The 18064-nt window shown below is 37.1% G+C and overlaps 3 protein-coding genes across 5 annotated transcripts in view; 1 reads left to right on the plus strand and 2 right to left on the minus strand.

Annotated features, from left to right (window-relative positions):
• Positions 1-395: 395 nt before the first annotated feature.
• On the plus strand, positions 396-7532 carry LOC143854254 (B2 protein-like). Of its 2 annotated transcripts, none has more exons than XM_077364126.1 (6): positions 396-573; positions 1635-2214; positions 3048-3148; positions 3887-3970; positions 4063-4173; positions 7163-7532. In XM_077364126.1, exons 2-6 carry the CDS (start codon positions 1653-1655, stop codon positions 7205-7207), a joined length of 903 nt encoding a protein of 300 aa, XP_077220241.1. In that variant the 5' UTR covers positions 396-573; positions 1635-1652; the 3' UTR covers positions 7208-7532. The 2 variants fall into 2 exon arrangements, with proteins under 2 accessions (XP_077220241.1, XP_077220242.1); XM_077364127.1 differs by having other exon boundaries at positions 1639-2214.
• Positions 7533-11431: 3899 nt separating this feature from the next.
• LOC143854970 (zinc finger MYND domain protein) lies at positions 11432-13929 on the minus strand. The gene has a single exon (XM_077365119.1). The coding sequence runs from the start codon at positions 13612-13614 to the stop codon at positions 11725-11727; it is 1890 nt and encodes a 629-aa protein (XP_077221234.1). The 5' UTR covers positions 13615-13929; the 3' UTR covers positions 11432-11724.
• Positions 13930-16008: 2079 nt separating this feature from the next.
• Positions 16009-18064, minus strand: part of LOC143855223 (protein EXPORTIN 1A-like) — a 48632-nt gene continuing 46576 nt past the window's right edge. For both annotated transcript variants that reach the window (XM_077365454.1, XM_077365453.1), the window contains exons 30-32: positions 17846-17983; positions 17662-17766; positions 16009-16616 (exon numbers count right to left, since the gene is read on the minus strand). In XM_077365454.1, coding sequence (XP_077221569.1) covers positions 16494-16616; positions 17662-17766; positions 17846-17983 — 366 coding nt within the window. In that variant the 3' untranslated portion in view covers positions 16009-16493. The remainder of the gene's footprint in view (positions 16617-17661; positions 17767-17845; positions 17984-18064) is intronic.

Here is an 18064-nt window from a genome sequence, read left to right on the forward strand (position 1 = left end):
TGAAAGCGCATCCACGAAATGCCTTCTGTGACGGCCCCTAGCAAATCCCTGGTTTTTAACATTGCAATATGGCCAATATATGTCGGAAAGATGGTTTATACACTGTATTTGAGTGTATAACACAAATATTAGGATATATCCCATCATTACATGGGCAGAGTACCTTTTGAACCTGCTGGTCTTTCTTGGTAAGATTTATACCAGAAGTTATTTAGGGGTATTTTCGTCATATTGGCCGCATCCGCGAAACGTGGAGGAGGGGAATCCAAGGAAGCTGACTATTACCCAATGGCATTTTCGTCTTTTCAATAAATTTCAAATTTTAGGGGTTTTTCGTTATTAAGTAGATGTCTGGGGGCATTTTTTTGCCACGCGGACATAAATACCTGAAACCCACACCGGTACCGGTACTTCTACCTCTGTCACATTTTCCGCTTTAGGAGGTGGTGAAAAAAGAGGACTTTTTTCCCTTCTTTCAATCCCTAAATCTAGGTTTTCTATATAGATCTGTCTTAGATCTGGTCTCTTTTCTTCCTATTAAAGAAGATCAACAGCTTTTTCTTCCAAAATAAGGTTAGTCTAATCTTTTGCTGCAGTCCTTTTTCTTTGTTTTTTCTTTGATTTTTGGGGTTTTTGCGAGATCTAGGTTGTGAAAACAGTGCCGATTGTCTCTTCTTACTGATGAATGTTGTGTTTTTACGATTTTTTTTACTTTTGTGCTTGTTAATTTTTTTATGCTGTTAAAATAAAGTTTTTTTTTTTTTTTTTTTTTTTTAATTTATGAATTATCGTTTTTGATTAAAGAAGTGGAAACGATTAAACTTGATTTCGGTCATTATGTCCTGTATCTTTGTCTTAGAAAAATCTTTAGTCTTTGTGTTTGTTTTTTTCTTTGATTTTTGGGGCTTTGCGAGATCTAGGCAGTGAAAACAGTGGTGATTTGGTCGGCATACTGGGAAAATATCTTCTGAAGATTAATCTTGTGTTTTTACAATTTTTATGAATTTTTGTTTGCTTTTGCGTTGATTTTGCTTTCGGTCTTTTTTCCATATTAATGGAAGTGATGTATGGATTTAATCTGCTGCATCGTGTTGGGATTGTTTTCTATTGATCTATGCTGTTCAAGATTCATGTGCAAGTTCTCCTGACTATTGAGAGTACATTTTGTTTGTGTGATTGCGTGTTTGTTGTTTTGGAGCAGCATTCCTTGTTATGAATTTAATAAAATGCTAATGCGAATATATTTCCCATTTTTATTTTATTTTTCCTCTTCTGACCAATGGAGATGATACTCATCTTCTTAATCGGAATTTCCGTGCTTGACTTATGCTGTTCATGTGGATAGAAGATATCATCCGGAACGTCTTCTGTACTCTTTTGTTTCTAAATGACCTAGTTTTTCTTTATGAACTTAAGAAAATGTCTTTCTAAACATTGTTCTGGACATTTGACTTTTACCGATGATACTGAAATTCATCCATCTCTTTTGCATGAATTTCCATGTTTTGCGGATGAATTTTATTGCGTGAGTTAGGATGGTAGTTGATGTCATTTTTTTGCGCTTGAAACAAGTATTTTGCTCCTTTTTCATTTAAAATTTTTATTTTTTAACTGAGAAGGACTTGCTTATGTAGACAGTCTCAGTTGAAAAGATGGAAGCACAGCAAAGCTTTTGGCAATTGGGTGACGAGCTCCGTGGACAGTCAAAGGTTTCAGAGGACCATCAGTGGTTGATGGCTGCATCAAGACTGGCTGAGCAGACACGATTGAAAGGTGAAAGGATGAATAACCTTGATCTCTCTAAGATCCATGTAGAAGCAAAGCTGAAAGAGAGAACCGGGTTTCAGGAACAGAATAAATTTGAAAATCTTAATTTTAGCCTGATGAATTTGGATTCCAAACTGAATGAACCCATGAGCAAGAGTTCCTTCCGGGGTGGAGTTTATAATATGAACCCAGTGTACCAGAAGAGCAGCATCAATAATATTGGAAACATCAACCTGCCAGCTGTCAACAAGTACAGCAACAATAACAACATCAAAGAGATGAACATCAACAACAACAATAACAATAATAACAACAACAGTGGTGTTGACAAACGATTCAAGACATTGCCTTCAGCAGAAATGCTTCCGCGGAATGAGGTTCTTGGAGGTTACATTTTTGTGTGTAACAATGACACAATGCAAGAAGACTTGAAGCGACAATTATTTGGTGTGTCTCAAGTCTCCTAAACTATTGTTTTGCCACATTTGGATTTTCTGCTTATTTTCTAGTTTCACTGCTGCACTATTTAATTTCTTTTGAAATGCAAATGAGTTTCTCATTATAGGGCACATATCACACCTTTTACTGTTTGACTTCAGGATCATGTAGAAATCTTACTTCCTATGGTTTTACATAATTTGGATTGGTGGAAATTTTGGATACCTTTCTACAAGCTTTCATTAGAAAGATTTTATATTGTAGGTCATGTACAGTTTGTCTGCATCTCCTTTCTTGTTTTCCCTTCAGTTCCTTTATCGAAATTTCTGATTAAACATTGGTTTCTACAGTTTTGAGAGTTCTTTAAAAGTAAACAAAATTAGCTGCAGACCTAAAAAATTCTTCTTGCAACCAAGCCAGTTAAAGACAGTGAGAAAGAATTTAAATCGAGTTTAATCCTATCCGCAATTGATAATTGAGTTTTAGTGAGGTCATTAATTATAGCAGGCATCAATATAGCTGTAGAAGTCACACTGTTGAAGTGATTTTATCTTGCTAAAAATCTTATTAATATTATGAGTAGAATGCTGTAACTGAATGGAATGGATATTTTCATTGCTTTACAAATAGATGGATTATAATATTCTGCTATCCAGATGTCTGGTGTTTTAATCTTCTCTGGATTGTGAACAGAACCAGTTTTTTTTTTAGTTCTTGTTATTGTGTTGGATTGCCTACCAATTTAACAGATGGTTTGTAACTTTTGTTTTTTCCTACTCATGTTTGAGGTCACGCTAAAGTATTCTATAACTTGTGCATTGACTGACGGTCTTAATTTTCAGGATTACCTCCTAGATATCGTGATTCTGTCCGGGCAATAACTCCAGGACTGCCTCTGTTCCTCTACAATTACACTACTCACCAGCTACATGGGATATTTGAGGTCTGTGTTGTTTTTATTTATTTAATTGTATTTTCATCCGGGTTGCTCCTTTCATTATCAGTGAGTGAGTATGTTGACAATGCATTACTCATTTGTTAGTATTTCATTCAACAGGAGAGATATCATCATATGCCATCAGTGAATGAGAATGCATTGATTATTTTCTAATATTTCATTCATTAGGAGAGATCATCATATTCCATTGTGAATTTACATAAGATGGTAAATCATTTTTATATTCCTGAGAGTTAAGTTGAAAGCACTATCTTGTACATTTAGGGCGATTTAGTCCTTGAAAACAATGACCTCTAGCTCTTCTGTTCTGATATTTTAAAAATATTGCATGCCATCTGAATAAAGGATAAAATACGAGTTTGTAGAATATTGTGAAGATTGAGACATTTTCTGAATGGTCTGATGTTTGTCACTGTTGAGTGAACTTTATCCTTATTTCATACACATTTTTTCAAAGAGAAGATAAATAAGTAGCCCTTTTCCTTTTTGAAATATTACTGATATATTGGTCATTGTTATGGATAACTGAGTAATTTTTTTGATAATGTACTCATGATAAGTATTACAATAAATGACCGTCATCCTTGCTCCCTTCCTTATCTCTCATTATTCTTTTAATTTTGCTGATTGAGTCCATTTTTCGTGGTTGTTATGCTTCGCTGATGAATATTGATGGTTGTTTTTAGACCCGTTTCTTAATTTCACTCTATTATTTTTTTGTAGGCTGCCAGTTTCGGGGGTTCAAACATAGATCCAACTGCATGGGAAGACAAGAAGTGCAAAGGTGAATCAAGATTTCCTGCACAGGTAAACTGACCGAATTGATGATTTATACCATTTTCCTTTTCAAGAACTTCTAGGCAAAAAAATTTCTCATCCACTGATTTAACCAAATATAGGTAAGGATCCGCATTCGGAAATTGTGCAAGGCATTGGAAGAAGATGCTTTTAGGCCTGTTTTACATCATTATGATGGTCCCAAATTTCGTCTTGAACTGTCCATTCCGGAGGTAAAATAAAGTTCGAGTTTCGTATGGATGTTTAGGTAGATGATATATTGCACATCTTTGTTTCAATATTGCCTCTTCACCATTTGTTTTAGATTTGCTCTGTTTGGTTGAGAATAGTTTGTTGGATTTATAGCCAATGAGAAACAAAGGGTTGTGAGTGTCAAAATCATGTTTATTTTTTCATGTGTGCTTTTGTTTGAATTTTTTCTCTTGATGGAAAATGATCAGACGCATTCATGTATGATTTCTTTATTTCATGGCTATTGTGTTGACATGTATAAATTTTATCAGGCATGGTGACACATGGATTAACCTGAAATTTAGGCAGGGCATTCATGTTATTTTTCATTATTCTACTTAAACGTGGAGTACTACTGTGCTATATAGATGTCAATCAAAATAATTTTCATGGAATGGCTTGAAGGACAGAACCATGTTTCTTGGTTATTGTTGCTCTCTCCCACCTCTGTGTATGTAATTTTCTTTTTCTTTTTCTGTTCAATTGCTATATTAGATAACCATTAAGAAAATTGCTATCTTATATTTTTTTATACCTAACATTGCTATATTAGATTATTTTGTATTGGTCATGTATTGAGTTGTTATTGATCATATCATGGTTGTAGTAAATAGTAATACGTTTTTCAATTTCTTCATCATAGTTTGAGAGGTTTAAGTGACAGAAAATAGTAGAATTCAACATTTGGAAAGACGAGCTACCAATGTGTAGGCCCATATAGATAGGTATGGATAGATGTGCATATGTGTGTAGGCTAGTAGTGTCTTACAGATCATTGATGCCTTGCTAGCAACCCTACTATAACTATAAATGGAAAATAAGACACTAGAAATGTAAAATGTAAATGGAAAATAAGACAATAGGAATGTAAGTGTAGGTTGTATAGGCTGCTTTGATTAAAGTTTCCACTGCTGTTGGAAAAATTGATACTACGTGTTTAGGGAGAAGCATAAGGGTTGATTGCTAAATGGTTGTGTTGGTTTCAAACAGTTCGGGTCCATAAAGAATATTGAAATTTTTTTGGGACCGTGAACTCAAATGATAGTAATATTTTGGTTCTTAAAAATTTTAGTCATGCTTATTCATTTATTTCTTTGGTAATGCACTTTTCTTTTTTAATTTTTTGAATGGCTGCACTCGTTTTCTCATTTGTTTCTTATTTTTTGAATGGCTGCACTCAAATGATAGAATCTTAGAGTGGTTACACAAAAGTAGAACCTTACGGTGTGTCATACATGTGCTCAATCAAGTGTTCCAATTTGTGGCTTTTTGAAGGAAGTTCTACCGCAGGTTTCTTGAGTTTGGTTCCCCACCCCCATCTCTCTCAGTTTTCATCTTCAAGTTCTTGTGTCTTCTGTTAGTTTCTGTTCTGGCCGTTGTGGCCTTATGATGTTAGCTAGTGCTTCAATGTTCTGTTAGCCAGGCTATGGTTAGAAGCTTTGGGAACATTTTGTCCCCTTTGATGTATCTCTGTTCGAAATGGAATAAAATTTGTCACATTTAAAAAAAAAAGAGCATATATAAGATACAGGGTTACCGGTAGGTTGGGGAGGATGGTGAATGTAGTTTAGGTTTCCAAGTAAGCTGGGGAGTTCACAAATTGATTAGCCTCAGAATTTTTAGGTATTTATATTTTTTAACTTAATTTTTTAGTCGTTTATATGTATTATTAATTTGCATTCCAAACTTACCCTCAGGAGTTCAGGTAAAATTTTGAAGAAACGTTGACATAAATTCTATTTGAAACTTAAATTGAGTTTCTCAAGTTCTAACTTCTAAATAATACACTTTTAGATCTCAGAGAAATTATATGGTGTAAGGCCTTACAACAATAAGGCCTTTGTACGGTGGAAGTACCACCCTTGACATTTGATCCCACAGCAGCTCCTCGAAAACCTCAAACAAAATGAGCTGCTGTTGGATCAAATATCAAGGGCAGTACCCCTACCTTATTGTTGTAATGCCTTCCACCATATAAAATCTCTAGATCTCATTCAAAAGGAATGTTTTTAAGTTTTAAATACAATGTCTGTTTCTTTTAGTTAGGCTCCGTTTCTTTCGACGTAAAAATGGACGTAAATTTTACGTCCACCTTTACATCGAAAGAAACATAGCCTTAGAGGAATTGTCTATTGGGAGGACTGTTCTGAGGAATCTTTTGGTTGTCCTTATTTCAAGACTTGTTTTCTTTATAGTTTTCTGTGACCTTTTTAGTTTCATTATGTTGCCTGTGATCTGGGGCTTCCCCTTCTCAGTATGGACTCAAGAGTTCTTCCCTCAGAAAAGGAAAACTACAGTAATCACTATAGTTTCAACTCCATGACACCTTTTGCTTTGGCCATATATTCTCTATAAATTCGTTGAATTTTTTTCATATGTTGATAGGCTTCTTAAGATTGTCATTTGGGTCCAGTTCACTAGTAATAGGGGAGGCTTAAGCAGTTCTTGGATCAGGGTATAGACTATACAACCTTGAAACCTGACTTGGACTTGAGGTCCCGAGTTCAAGATGATTCAAAACTTCTATGTGCTTTTTCTGGGCTGTAAACATGACATAGTAGCCATTCTTTTGTCCTTTTTTCCACTGCTACTCAACTCATTAATATGTGGATCAATTGAAATGTAGAAACCTGATCAACTATTCGGAAAATCTCATTGAGTTTGTTTCTGGGTTTATTAAAAGTGAAGTTATCCCCTAAATTGACTCAAACCCACCACTGCCCTATGGAATTGAGTTAGCTTCACCCGGTTTTTTAGACTCTGTTTCTTTCTATACCAAATCAGTGGAGATTTTAGCCTGTTCCAATCTCCCAGTTGTAACTATCTAAACCAACTTAAATGTATGTCTTGCATTTTCTGTTACAAATGAATGCCTTTGTATGTGCATTTCCTCATTTTTCTTTGTCACTCACAATGCACCATGCAAGTGAACAACACTAATCATTTGAATTTCTCACTGGGATTTTACAGACATTGGCTCTGCTAGATCTGTGCGAACAAGAAGGTGCCATGTGAAGCTATTGTGTATTACGCGAAGTGTTCTTCTCAGGCTTTGTAATGTTAGTAAGTATATATATATGTTGTGTGTGAAGCGCAAGCTTGTTGTGGGGAGGTCTTTGGTTGGTTTTGTTGCAGAAGATTGCGGTGCTTTGGAGACTTCAAAGAGAGTCGAAGAGGTATCTAGGAATAATCCCCACAGAAATTACATTAAGAATGCATGTTATATAATATGTTATGTAATATAAATGTAGGAAAAGACTGAGTTTGAGAGAGTTGGAAGAGAAGACAATGATGTATGGTGCGTCTTTGCTTTGTTTTAAGCGTTTCTTATGTTTTTACAGACTCTAATGGAACTTGCCTCAGGCACGAGGATTGATAGGCAATAGTAGAATAAACACATGGATCATGTGATCCTTACCGTCCGACCAACACCAAGGGTATGGTTGGACAATCCTTATGTACACTTGATACATCTTATTCTGATTCTGTCTGATTCTGCCTTTTGGCTTAAAATAGAACCGGGGGCAGAATTGAAGGGGGAAATGCCATAATCTGTTTTCCGCCCCAAGAGGGGTATTCTGATTCCACCCAGTTGGAATGAAAGCTTTATTAAATTTTTATTTTATTTTTTCCATTCCGCTTACTGGAGAATAAGAGCAGAATAGGATATTGATTCCAATTAGAGGTGCAACTCTGAGTTGGGTCAGGTTTGCTAACTAGAAAAAATTAAAAAAAACATAACCCAGATTTTGAAACTTGCTCAAGGCCTCAGCCCTAATTCAACATGAAATTAAATCCGGCTGGCTTTTCCCAACCCTAACCTAATCCAACCAGGTAAATGGGAACCCAGCTTAAGATGAAATTGGGTTTGAACCCGGCCAAAGTTGCACATCTAATTCTGATTACTGATTGCATCTATTTCTCAAGAAAAAAGAAATGAAGGAAAAGGTGGAGAATTCATCACGTAGATAGATTGTGCTAAAAAAATCTTGAGATGATTCTGTGCCATCTAGTTTAGAGGGTAGAAGACTCATCTACGTCGAGGCCCAACCCAACAAATGAATAGTTACGCGTAGGGAAAGTGCTACATCCAACCTTTTCTTCCCTGGGCCAGCCCTATCTATTGTATTTATGACTACCCTTTAACACAAAGGGATGGCCCAAGGAACAAAAAGGGCTGCTGAATATATCATTGCCCTTTATATCCTCTAGGATTTTCGAGTCACACTTCAATAGAGCTTTAAAAATCCCTTGAATCGGAATTCATCTCTAAGGTAAACATCGCATAAACCAACTCTAAAAAGAATCCCAATTATAAGTCCAAACCCAACTTCCAAAACAAGGAAAACAAATATTTCCCAAAGAAAGGTTGGAAAATTTTCAAGAATATTAGAGGATAATATTTTGTGTGCAGCAAACCTGGTCTCATTTCCAAATCTCACTCTAAATTAGAACACACTAATGTAAGATTTCTGTACAGTCAAACTACAAACACAAAAAAAACCTTTCAAAAGCTTGGAAAGAAACACTGAAATCTTATGGGTAGTCCAGAGGGAAGTGTGTGGCTTGAAAAATACTTGTTCAAGAAGGTCAGAAGATTTTTATAACTTTTATCAATGATTGTTCTAGGCATTGTACTAATTATCTTCTAAGAAGTAAAGATAAATCGCATGAAAATTTTAATATATTGAAAGCTAAAGCTAAAAATTAACTTGAATGAAAAATTAAAATAAATTTTTAGATATTAAATTAAAATTTTAAGAAATAGTAGAGATAAATATAGGGCAGTGATAAATCGACTCCCAAATATCTTAAATTGACTCCCTATGTGTCTCTCTCTCCTCTCCTCTCCTCTGGGTTAGAGAGAGAAAGAGGAGAGAGACAGAGACAAATGGGGGGTCGATTTAAGATATATGGGAGTCGATTTATCACTCCCCTAAATAGTTAATCATGAATTTAATAAATATTCTGAAGATTAAGTGATAAACGATAATATATAAAAAAAATTGCTCCTTATTCTTCTTAATAAAATGGGGTTGCTAAAAGAAAAATAAAACTTTAATGCTATGTTATCTACTTTAGAATTACCTCAAAATATGCAGGGAAAGCACTTCTCACTGCATCTTATATCCTTGATGTTGTTTCTTTCAAAAACATTTAAGACACCTATTAAATTATGGAATAATAGAAATTCTAGTTTTAATAAATATCTTAAAGTGTAGGGGTCTCAAGGTAAAGGTAGTATACCTAGTCCAACAAGAACTAAATTATGACAAAAAACATAGATTGTATATTAAAAGGACAATTTTTAAAAAAAAAAAAAAAAAATTGTATATTCATAGGATATGCATAAATTAAACAGTAAAGCCTATATGTTACTAATTTTAAAGTTTGTTGGTAATGAGATTGTGGATAAAACCATTAGTAAAACTAGAGACGCTGGAAATGTATTTCTTTACAATTAAAATAGTATTGTTAATTTTCAAAGTATACAAATAGAGTCTACTTCCATTAGTCATGTTTTTCAGAAGATGATGAACTAGATCCTAGTAGTAGAGGCAAGAAGAGATCCAACATGGCATATTTGGGAGGAGAGAAATGTTAGGATTGAGCGACTGACTGAAAACCATTATTTGATAAGAGCTATGGGATAGAGCAACTTGAACAGTTCAATATGACATATTTGGGAGGAGAGAAATGTTAGGATTTTTAAAAGGAACAAAGATATCAATTGGAAGAATCACTACAGATGCTAAAATCTCAATATTTGTGTGGGCTAGCTCTATAGAAACACTTTTAAGGGCTTCAAGTCATGAAACAATACTCAATATAGTGCCAAGATTATGAGCAATGCCCAAATGGGCTCTGTCTCTTTAACATGAAAATTAAACTTCGAAGAAAGCCAAGAGAAAACCCGGGCACTGCAGGTCTTGGAGGGGTATTTAGAAACTTGGAATAGGTGATTATCAAGGCTTTCTCTAGTACCACGGGAAGAACAGAAGCAAATGAAGCATGTTGGTTCTGCCGGCAGGTCTTCACATCTTCGAGGAAGAACTATCAGGTAGTCTGATCGCCGAAGGCAACTCTAGCAACATAATCAATTGTGCCAAAGGCTCTCTAGGCCCATGGAGACTGTCTAGCTGGTTATTTGGAGTTATGATCCATAGAGTCATTTTAGCATTGTTTTTTCCTTGTTCATAGTTCTCATAACGAAGTTGCAGATAGGTTCACTATAGACAAACAAAGAGAGTTTCTCACTGAAAATCTTTATATCTTAGTAACACTTACGATCCACTACAACGAGCTCTGGTTGTCTATTCATTTCCTCAACACTGTCTAATTAGTAGTCTTTTTTAATCTGTTTTCAACATATGATTTGCAGAGCTGGTTTGTTCCCTCTGCCATTTTATAGGGATCTTTCGTTGTCTTTGTTTACTAATGCACAGTGGATAGTGTTGGATCATCATTCTATTATGCTAAAAAAGTATTCTGACAGCTGTATGCATTGGGAGACAGTGGGTTAGCTCATTCCTGCTATAATCTAGATATTTCTCTATTTTATTTTTTTGAAAGGCCAGAGATATAGATGCCTCTCTATTAACACATACCTGTTACTGCCAAAAAACAAGTCGGACAAACAAGCCGAGACAAAGCAACATGAAGCATGGGGATGCATAACTATCAACATGTCCATGTGTGTTTTCCCATTATAGATTTCCACAAACATCAATATTATAAAAAAATAGAATAAAGGGGAATATGGGGAGGAAGAAACAGAAAATATGCCTAAAAGAGGCCATACAGGAAATTCTAATAAATGAATCAAGAACTAAACATAGATACACTTTCAAATGAGATAGATGTTGATAAGATAATGGCATAAATGAATCAAAGGCTCGAGAGAGAAGAAAGAAATCATGCGTGCCAAGACATAGACATATAGATCAAAGGAAAATGGAGAAACTGAAAATAAAGGACAAGAGCAGAAAAGATGCCATAAGGCTTGCACACGAATTAAATGATGATTACATTAGTGGCACAATTGGATCAAAGGCCTAAGTGATAACAAGATGGACCGTGAATGCCACTATGTGCATAAGTGATAACAAGATGGATCGTGAATGCCACTATGTGCATACATGGATTAAGGACAGAGAGAAGAGAGACCGAGCATGAAAATCATCAAGTCATGATTCTACTTTAGGATAATCACATATTCAATGATTTCCAAGCAAAAGGGAACCAAAACTACTTAGATAACAAAAGGGAAACACAATTCATAATACTAACTTGGGTCGTACATTATACACATGCAGCAACAAACAAGAACATACCATTTAGAGAGACAGAGGGAGAGAGAGAGGGAGGAGATCTACCTCAGATGAAGTGCCTGTAATCAAAATCCTCTGTCCATTTCAACTCCAAATCAAAATCGTTATTTTCAGCAGATCACGTACATTTATTAATGGTTCAACAACCAGGTGAATGTAACATAATATAAAGAAGCCTCATCTACCCTTCACGATTCCTTCTCATGTATTCACCCCAAACACAAAACCATTACTATAAGAGGGTAGATTGCTAGAAGGTGCCTGGTTCCTCAGTGGAGAACGAAATGGGTTGGGCATCACGGGGAGGCTAATGTGCAACCCAGAAGCACGGAGAACCTGTTTTGCATTTGTGCAAGAAATTTCAGACTGATCAGTGAAGAAGGTGGGCACGTCCAATGATTTTATCATATCAAGAGTTCCCCCCCAACTCCCACCACTCTCCAGTCCTGAATTAAGAGCTACAATAACATGGGGAGGAGGGAGATATGTGGCTTCCTCCTCGTAAACACCCCTCACCAAATTCACCCTCACTCTGCTCCTGATGCCTGACACTGTCCCCGATAGATTAGTCGGGACTTCAGGTCCCACCATGACAATCTGTATATTACCTGATCCATTGAGTAGATGACCAATTTCAGCAAATGCGGGCAACCAATCTAACTCCCCTTCAGGGCCAAGGTAGTGCAGTATAACCTCTCTTCCCTTAAGTAGTAGGTTCTTGGAACCAATGCTAAGGGCTGTTAGTATGTGATACACTGTCAAGGGGTACGAGAGTATGGCCGCAACTGGGCTCGACAGCGGCAGCAAACGGAGGTTATAATACTCGGACCAACTCGAGAGAAGAGTTGGGTTTGAATTCCCATCTTCAATATAGTTTGAGAAGGGCAAATCGGGCGGATATTCCCCATCACCTAAACCTCCCCATGAATCAGAAATCCCATTTTTAACGGGAAGGAGACCAAACGGGCAATGCGCATAGCAATTACATTTCCTCCTCCACATACCCTTCTGATGAAGCCCCACCATTTCAAGCCACTTACATGGGTGTTCAACAAAACAAGGGAAAACAAATATTTTCATTGCTAACTCTTCCTCTCTCTCCATCATAGCCTTGTAAAGACCACATATACTCTTATGGGTTTCCTTCCAATGCTGTTTCTGACACACTGATCCACAGTAAATCACCGCCCGACAGCGCCCACAACACAAAGATTGCTCGCCATGAATCTCCTTCTCACACATTGCACATTCCCTTGTAAAAGCCCAATTCACCTTCACCTCAGAAAACCCATCATCCTTAGACTGCTCTGCAATAAATTTAGTAGGAGTTGAACTACCCCTCTCCACCTTCTCTTCATAAACCTGACCCGGCGGGTGCGAAACCGTAACAGCAACTAAGTCTGAACCCAATTCTAAAGGCCATTGAACATCAACAGTCTCAATAAATGGTTCAAAAACCACCAATCTAGCCCACTTGGGTGCACCCTCTTTAGCCTGTTGAAGCAAAGGATGCACCAAAGCAATAGCCTTCATAAACCCATAACAAAATCTAAGCTCCTCTAAAGTAGGATTCCTAAACCTAAGCGCACCTGTTGAAGTACAACGCGCTACATCTAGGACCGGGAACCGGTCCGAACTGGAATTTTCCAACGAAAGTGACCGGATCATTCTCCGATTCGACGAAAACATTAATGACTCAGTTTGAAATGTAACCCTAAAAAGTTCAACATTTGGAACCCGGTTTGTTTCTCTTGAACCGGTCATACGTTTAGCATCCGGTTCGGACCGAAACATGTTAAACCCTAGATCCCCACCTTCACCTCCAATAAATTGGACACAAGGGAATGGCTGTTTTTTACCGGACCAGTCCGAATCTTTACCGATTCGGACCCCGAATAGATGCCCGGGTCGCAATCGCTTCCATGGATCGGTCCTATAAAGAGCTGCTGAGGCTTTGAATAGAGATTTAATGAAGGATGGAGAAATTCCTTCTACTTTTAATAGGCAGGTTCCTGAACCGGGTCCGAGGCCCGGTCCAGATCCAAATTGATCTTGGAACCGGGCGAATAAATCCTTCAAATGCACATCCATGGTCTAAAACAAACCTAAATGAGAAATAACAAAACCCTTGAAAATGGTACCTAAAATTTTGAAAATTGTGGGGAAATCTTACCGGATTTTTCTGAGCAAGGCGGGAAAAAATGGGATCCGGATCCGAACCCTGAGCACCAAAAATGATGGGTGAGGAGAAGGGTTTTTGGGTAAAAGATGAGATGGGTCCTTTGTTGGAGAGAGAGATAGAAGGAGAGCATCCTAAGCTTAAAAAACCCACATCTCATTTATTTAAGTTCTGTGATTTTCTTTCAGAAGGGTGAAGGGTGAAGACTGAAGACTGTAGTGAGTAGGGTTTTTTCTTTCTTTATTAGACCTTACTAAAAGCCAAACTCTTTTACATTGGTCCAATCAATGGGCCCCACAGAAATACTAGAGTAAATGATAAGTACAATACACCCTCTTTTTAACCCTCTCATATGATTTTTCCCTAATAACCCTATTCACACTTTTTCATCTCAATGTCATAAAATTAAAAACCGTTCAAAAGGGGTGTTCCTAGTAAACAAAGGGGGTGAATTTATTATCTCTTCTGGATGAATAGCTGATGAGCCTTCCAGTTCCAGAGCCGAATTCTATTATGTGTAATCTAGGATCTTGCTCTTCATTATTGGGCCTTTTCAACTCAATTCTGATCTTCTTCCGCTCCTTTTTACCCAATATTTTTTGAGATGCAATTTCTCCATTACTGGGCCTGCCTTGGCGTTTTTCAGACTTGGGCTTGTGCAAAGCAGAGGGTTATTCTTTCTCTAGTCGTACAAAATTTCAGTTTGGGCTTTCTACATTATCTCTTTTCGCAATGTCATATTTTCTGGCTGTTAATAACTAGCTTAAAGAAGGTTTAGTGGGGCTGGGTGTTTTCTATAAGCCCTTTACTACTGTTGTAGAACCAGAATTTTTTTTGCCAAAAATTGGATCATATTGAAAATTCTTTTTCAATTATATTTGGGGAGAATTTATATGATGAAGGGCGTGTAAAGTGGTAAGATGGAAGTACCACCCTTAAGAAGCTGCTGTTGGATCAAATATCAAGGATGGGATGACGAGTACATGTTCATAGGCCCATTCATCTTGTATCCCCTGTGATATATTTCCTTTCAGTACATTAAGGCCTTGTTTGGCAGTCGTGATACATTTTTCCATGAAAGGACTGGTAAATCCACTAGTAGGAGACAGGAGAATGGTGGGTGACAGAGGGAGAAAATTGAGAGGGCATTAGTGAGGAGAGCGTGAGAATTGGCTGAATAAACAGGGACAATAAAAACTTTACCCAAAATAGAGTTTTATTTTTCCTAGTTTTTAACCACTTACCACCATCTCATCACTCCTGTCCCTCTCAAATTCTCTTCCTCTCTCTTTCTACCCATCTCTCAGTGGGAAAACTAAAATACCCTGAAAAAAAAAATTCATGGCTGTCAATCCAATCTCAAAATCCATTGCAAACAGGTAGAGCTGCAACTCGAGCCGGGTTTTACCCGACCCGCATCGACCCGACCCAAAAATAGCCTGGGTTGGGTTCAGGTTTCATAAGTTTCGGGTCGAGCCGGGTTGAGCATTCAAAAGCCCACATGAATCTCGGGTCGAGCCGGGTTTGAAGGGGCCCGACCCGACCCGAGTTACATAAGTTATAGTATGTACATTTTTTTCTATTGTTAGTTAAAAGTTAAAAGTGAAAACCCACGCACCCACTGTTATTGCGTGAGTGTAATTTCTGCTTCTATGAGCTGAGTTGATTCAAGTGTTTGATTCAGCATTGTTTGATTGTAATTACAACATTGTTTGATTACAGCATTGTTTGATTCAAGTGTAATGTGAGTGTAATTACATCATTGTTTGATTCAAGTGTAATGTAAGTGTAATTTCTGCTTCTATGAGTTGAGTTGCCTTGCCAAACAAGAATTTTCCTTAAAAAATTGCGTCAACATGAAAAAACCCGAACCAACCCGACCCGAGATTTATCATGGGTAGGGCCGGGTTTGGGAATCGTGGGTTTTCCGGAAAAAAACCCGACCCGACCCGAGATATTTCTTGGGTAGGGTTGGGTTCTCCAAAACCCGACCCGCCCGACCCGAGTTGCAGCCCTACAAACAGGGCCAAATTTAAAAAAGACAAAATACACTAAACTTCATCAGAAAAAGTCATTGGATTCTTCGAGGCCTAGGGATTGATAGAGGGGAAATAGAAAAGACGGGGGCACCCAGGACACCTATCACTGCAAGTGTTTTCTTAAGTTTCATCTGAATTCTATGAAACCTCATTCATATTACCCTATGAGAGTTCTGTGACATGCCCTTTGCATGAATGAGAAATCATTGCACACATTGGTCACCAAGACCCTGCTATGTGGCCCATCAAAATAAACAGAACATTGGATAGAGGAAAAAAAAATGGATGAAACTATTTCAACCCTCACAAAAATACAATAAAGTTTAAACAAAAGTGTACACTTTTCCACAAACCCCACCAAAGTTAGAATACCCTACACAGATCACCATTGTAAGGGTGGCAGAAAACACAGTTGCCTTCCATCCCCCTTGGGAACACTAAAAACACAAACATGTCGGATCCTGATTGGCCGGAAAATGACCCACTATCCATATATTAGCATTTCTACCAGTCCAAGAGCGGTCCTCCACTTCAACTAACAATAGCATCATCCTGCAAGTATCACCAGCAGTCCACAGACATCTCTTTCACTGAAGTGGCGTCTTCGCTACCCTCCAATCTAATAAAAACAATAGTAAAAAACGGGCTCTTTTCTAATCACCTCGTCGAAAATCTAGTAATCAATGTGAAGCGCTCCTGAGATTTTGGAGAAGAATGAGAGAAGATGAAAATTAGAATTCCATGGGTGTCAACTATGAATCCACCATCTCATCCTGAAGCTCACTAGGGGCAATAAGCCCTGGAATAGTAAGCATCCGTTGGCGTTCCCTTTCTCTCTGAGCTGCAGCCTCTTCGGCGTACAGATCTTTGTTGTCCTGCAGGTAAGGTTTGACCTCTCAAAACCAGATTTATAAACTCAACATAAGTATAGTCACTCAAAGTTAGGGCATTGTTAAAATCCGGAACTCTGTTCCAGAGGTCAATGAGACAAGTCGTAAATCAAAATTTGATACAGAAGAAAAAGATAACTTACATTTGTTTTTGAATGGCAAAAGATAAATTACTTATCAAATGCTGTTTTATGCATGAAGGTTAATCATACATGAATAACTATCAAGAAATATCAAAACAGTAATGCTTAAATATTGCCAGAATTGTCAAATGGCACATCCAAGGTAAACCGAGAAAAAATTTGCCAAAGCGGGAAAATATAACTTACATTTGTTTTTGAATGGCAAAAGATAAATTACTTATCAAATGCTGTTTTATGCATGAAGGTTAATCATACATGAATAACTATCAAGAAATATCAAAACAGTAATGCTTAAATATTGCCAGAATTGTCAAATGGCACATCCAAGTTAAACCGAGAAAAAATTTGCCAAAGCGGGAAAATATAATTTTTTTTTTTTGAATGGTAAGCGTGAAAATATAATGTTTATGTTTCATCACAAAATCCTTTGCAGTTACTTAAAATTCCGAAGCAATTCAGCCAGGCTAAGAAACGTAAATAAGCTGGATTGGAACTAAGGGGCTGTCTTAATACTTGGGAATTGTGGAGGCAAAGTAGGGTATTCCGTATTTTCTCATAGGAGCATTTTGGCTATTTCTTTGTGACTCTGAAGCAAGGAACTCAAGATTGAAAAAATAAATTATAAGTGATTTCATTTTGCAAAATCAGATAAAGGTCTCTTCATTAACTTAGGTAAAAAAAGAATAAATTAACAGCAGGATCATATAGGCTTTGGGGGAAAGAATCAACAATATAAGGAGGCAAGGCAATTGAGTTGCAACTTTCTCCAGCCATGAACAGAATCGGATTTTGTACGTTGCAAGTGAAGAGCATAATTTATCATACACTGGAGATCAACTATAATGTTTCTAGACCCTTCTCAGAAGAGATTTTTTTGAACATGTTACCTGAGCTGAAAATTCTTTTGACTGCACAAGAAAGTCACGGATGTGATTCTTGAATGTCGAAAGATCATTTCTTGACTCAAAAAGCACATTGACGAATTGAGTCACCTACAAAAGGCCCAACATCAGATTGATTTGGAAAAGAAGATAATAATAAGGAAACAATGTTTGAAAATTGAACAGTTACCTCAGCCGTTGTCATGTTGGGAAATGATGTCCCCAAGAGTTTTATAGTGTACTCACGAACAAAAACTGCATTATTTGGATAGGGATATGGAACTGTAGAGGCATCCCATAAAGGTTCCGTCAATGAACCAGAATCCACCTGAAAAATGTGCAGTTCTCAGCAACCAAATTACTAACAGGTGCATAACAGAAAAGACTGACTGGAACAGAGGTTCAATCC

Source organism: Tasmannia lanceolata, unplaced genomic scaffold (genome assembly GCF_043159265.1).
Source record: "Tasmannia lanceolata isolate RefF3 unplaced genomic scaffold, GAP_Taslan_0.1 ptg000020l, whole genome shotgun sequence".
NCBI lineage: Eukaryota > Viridiplantae > Streptophyta > Magnoliopsida > Canellales > Winteraceae > Tasmannia > Tasmannia lanceolata.

What these genes read in the sequence shown, in the direction of transcription:
- LOC143854254 (XM_077364126.1), top strand. Translation starts at nt 1,653, where the DNA reads ATGGAAGCACAGCAAAGCTTTTGGCAATTGGGTGACGAGCTCCGTGGA. An exon ending in AATCAAGATTTCCTGCACAG is followed by an intron (nt 3,971 to 4,062) that starts GTAAACTGACCG and finishes AACCAAATATAG; the next exon opens with GTAAGGATCCGCATTCGGAA. An exon ending in TTGAACTGTCCATTCCGGAG is followed by an intron (nt 4,174 to 7,162) that starts GTAAAATAAAGT and finishes GGGATTTTACAG; the next exon opens with ACATTGGCTCTGCTAGATCT.
- LOC143854970 (XM_077365119.1), bottom strand. Translation starts at nt 13,614, where the DNA reads ATGGATGTGCATTTGAAGGATTTATTCGCCCGGTTCCAAGATCAATTT.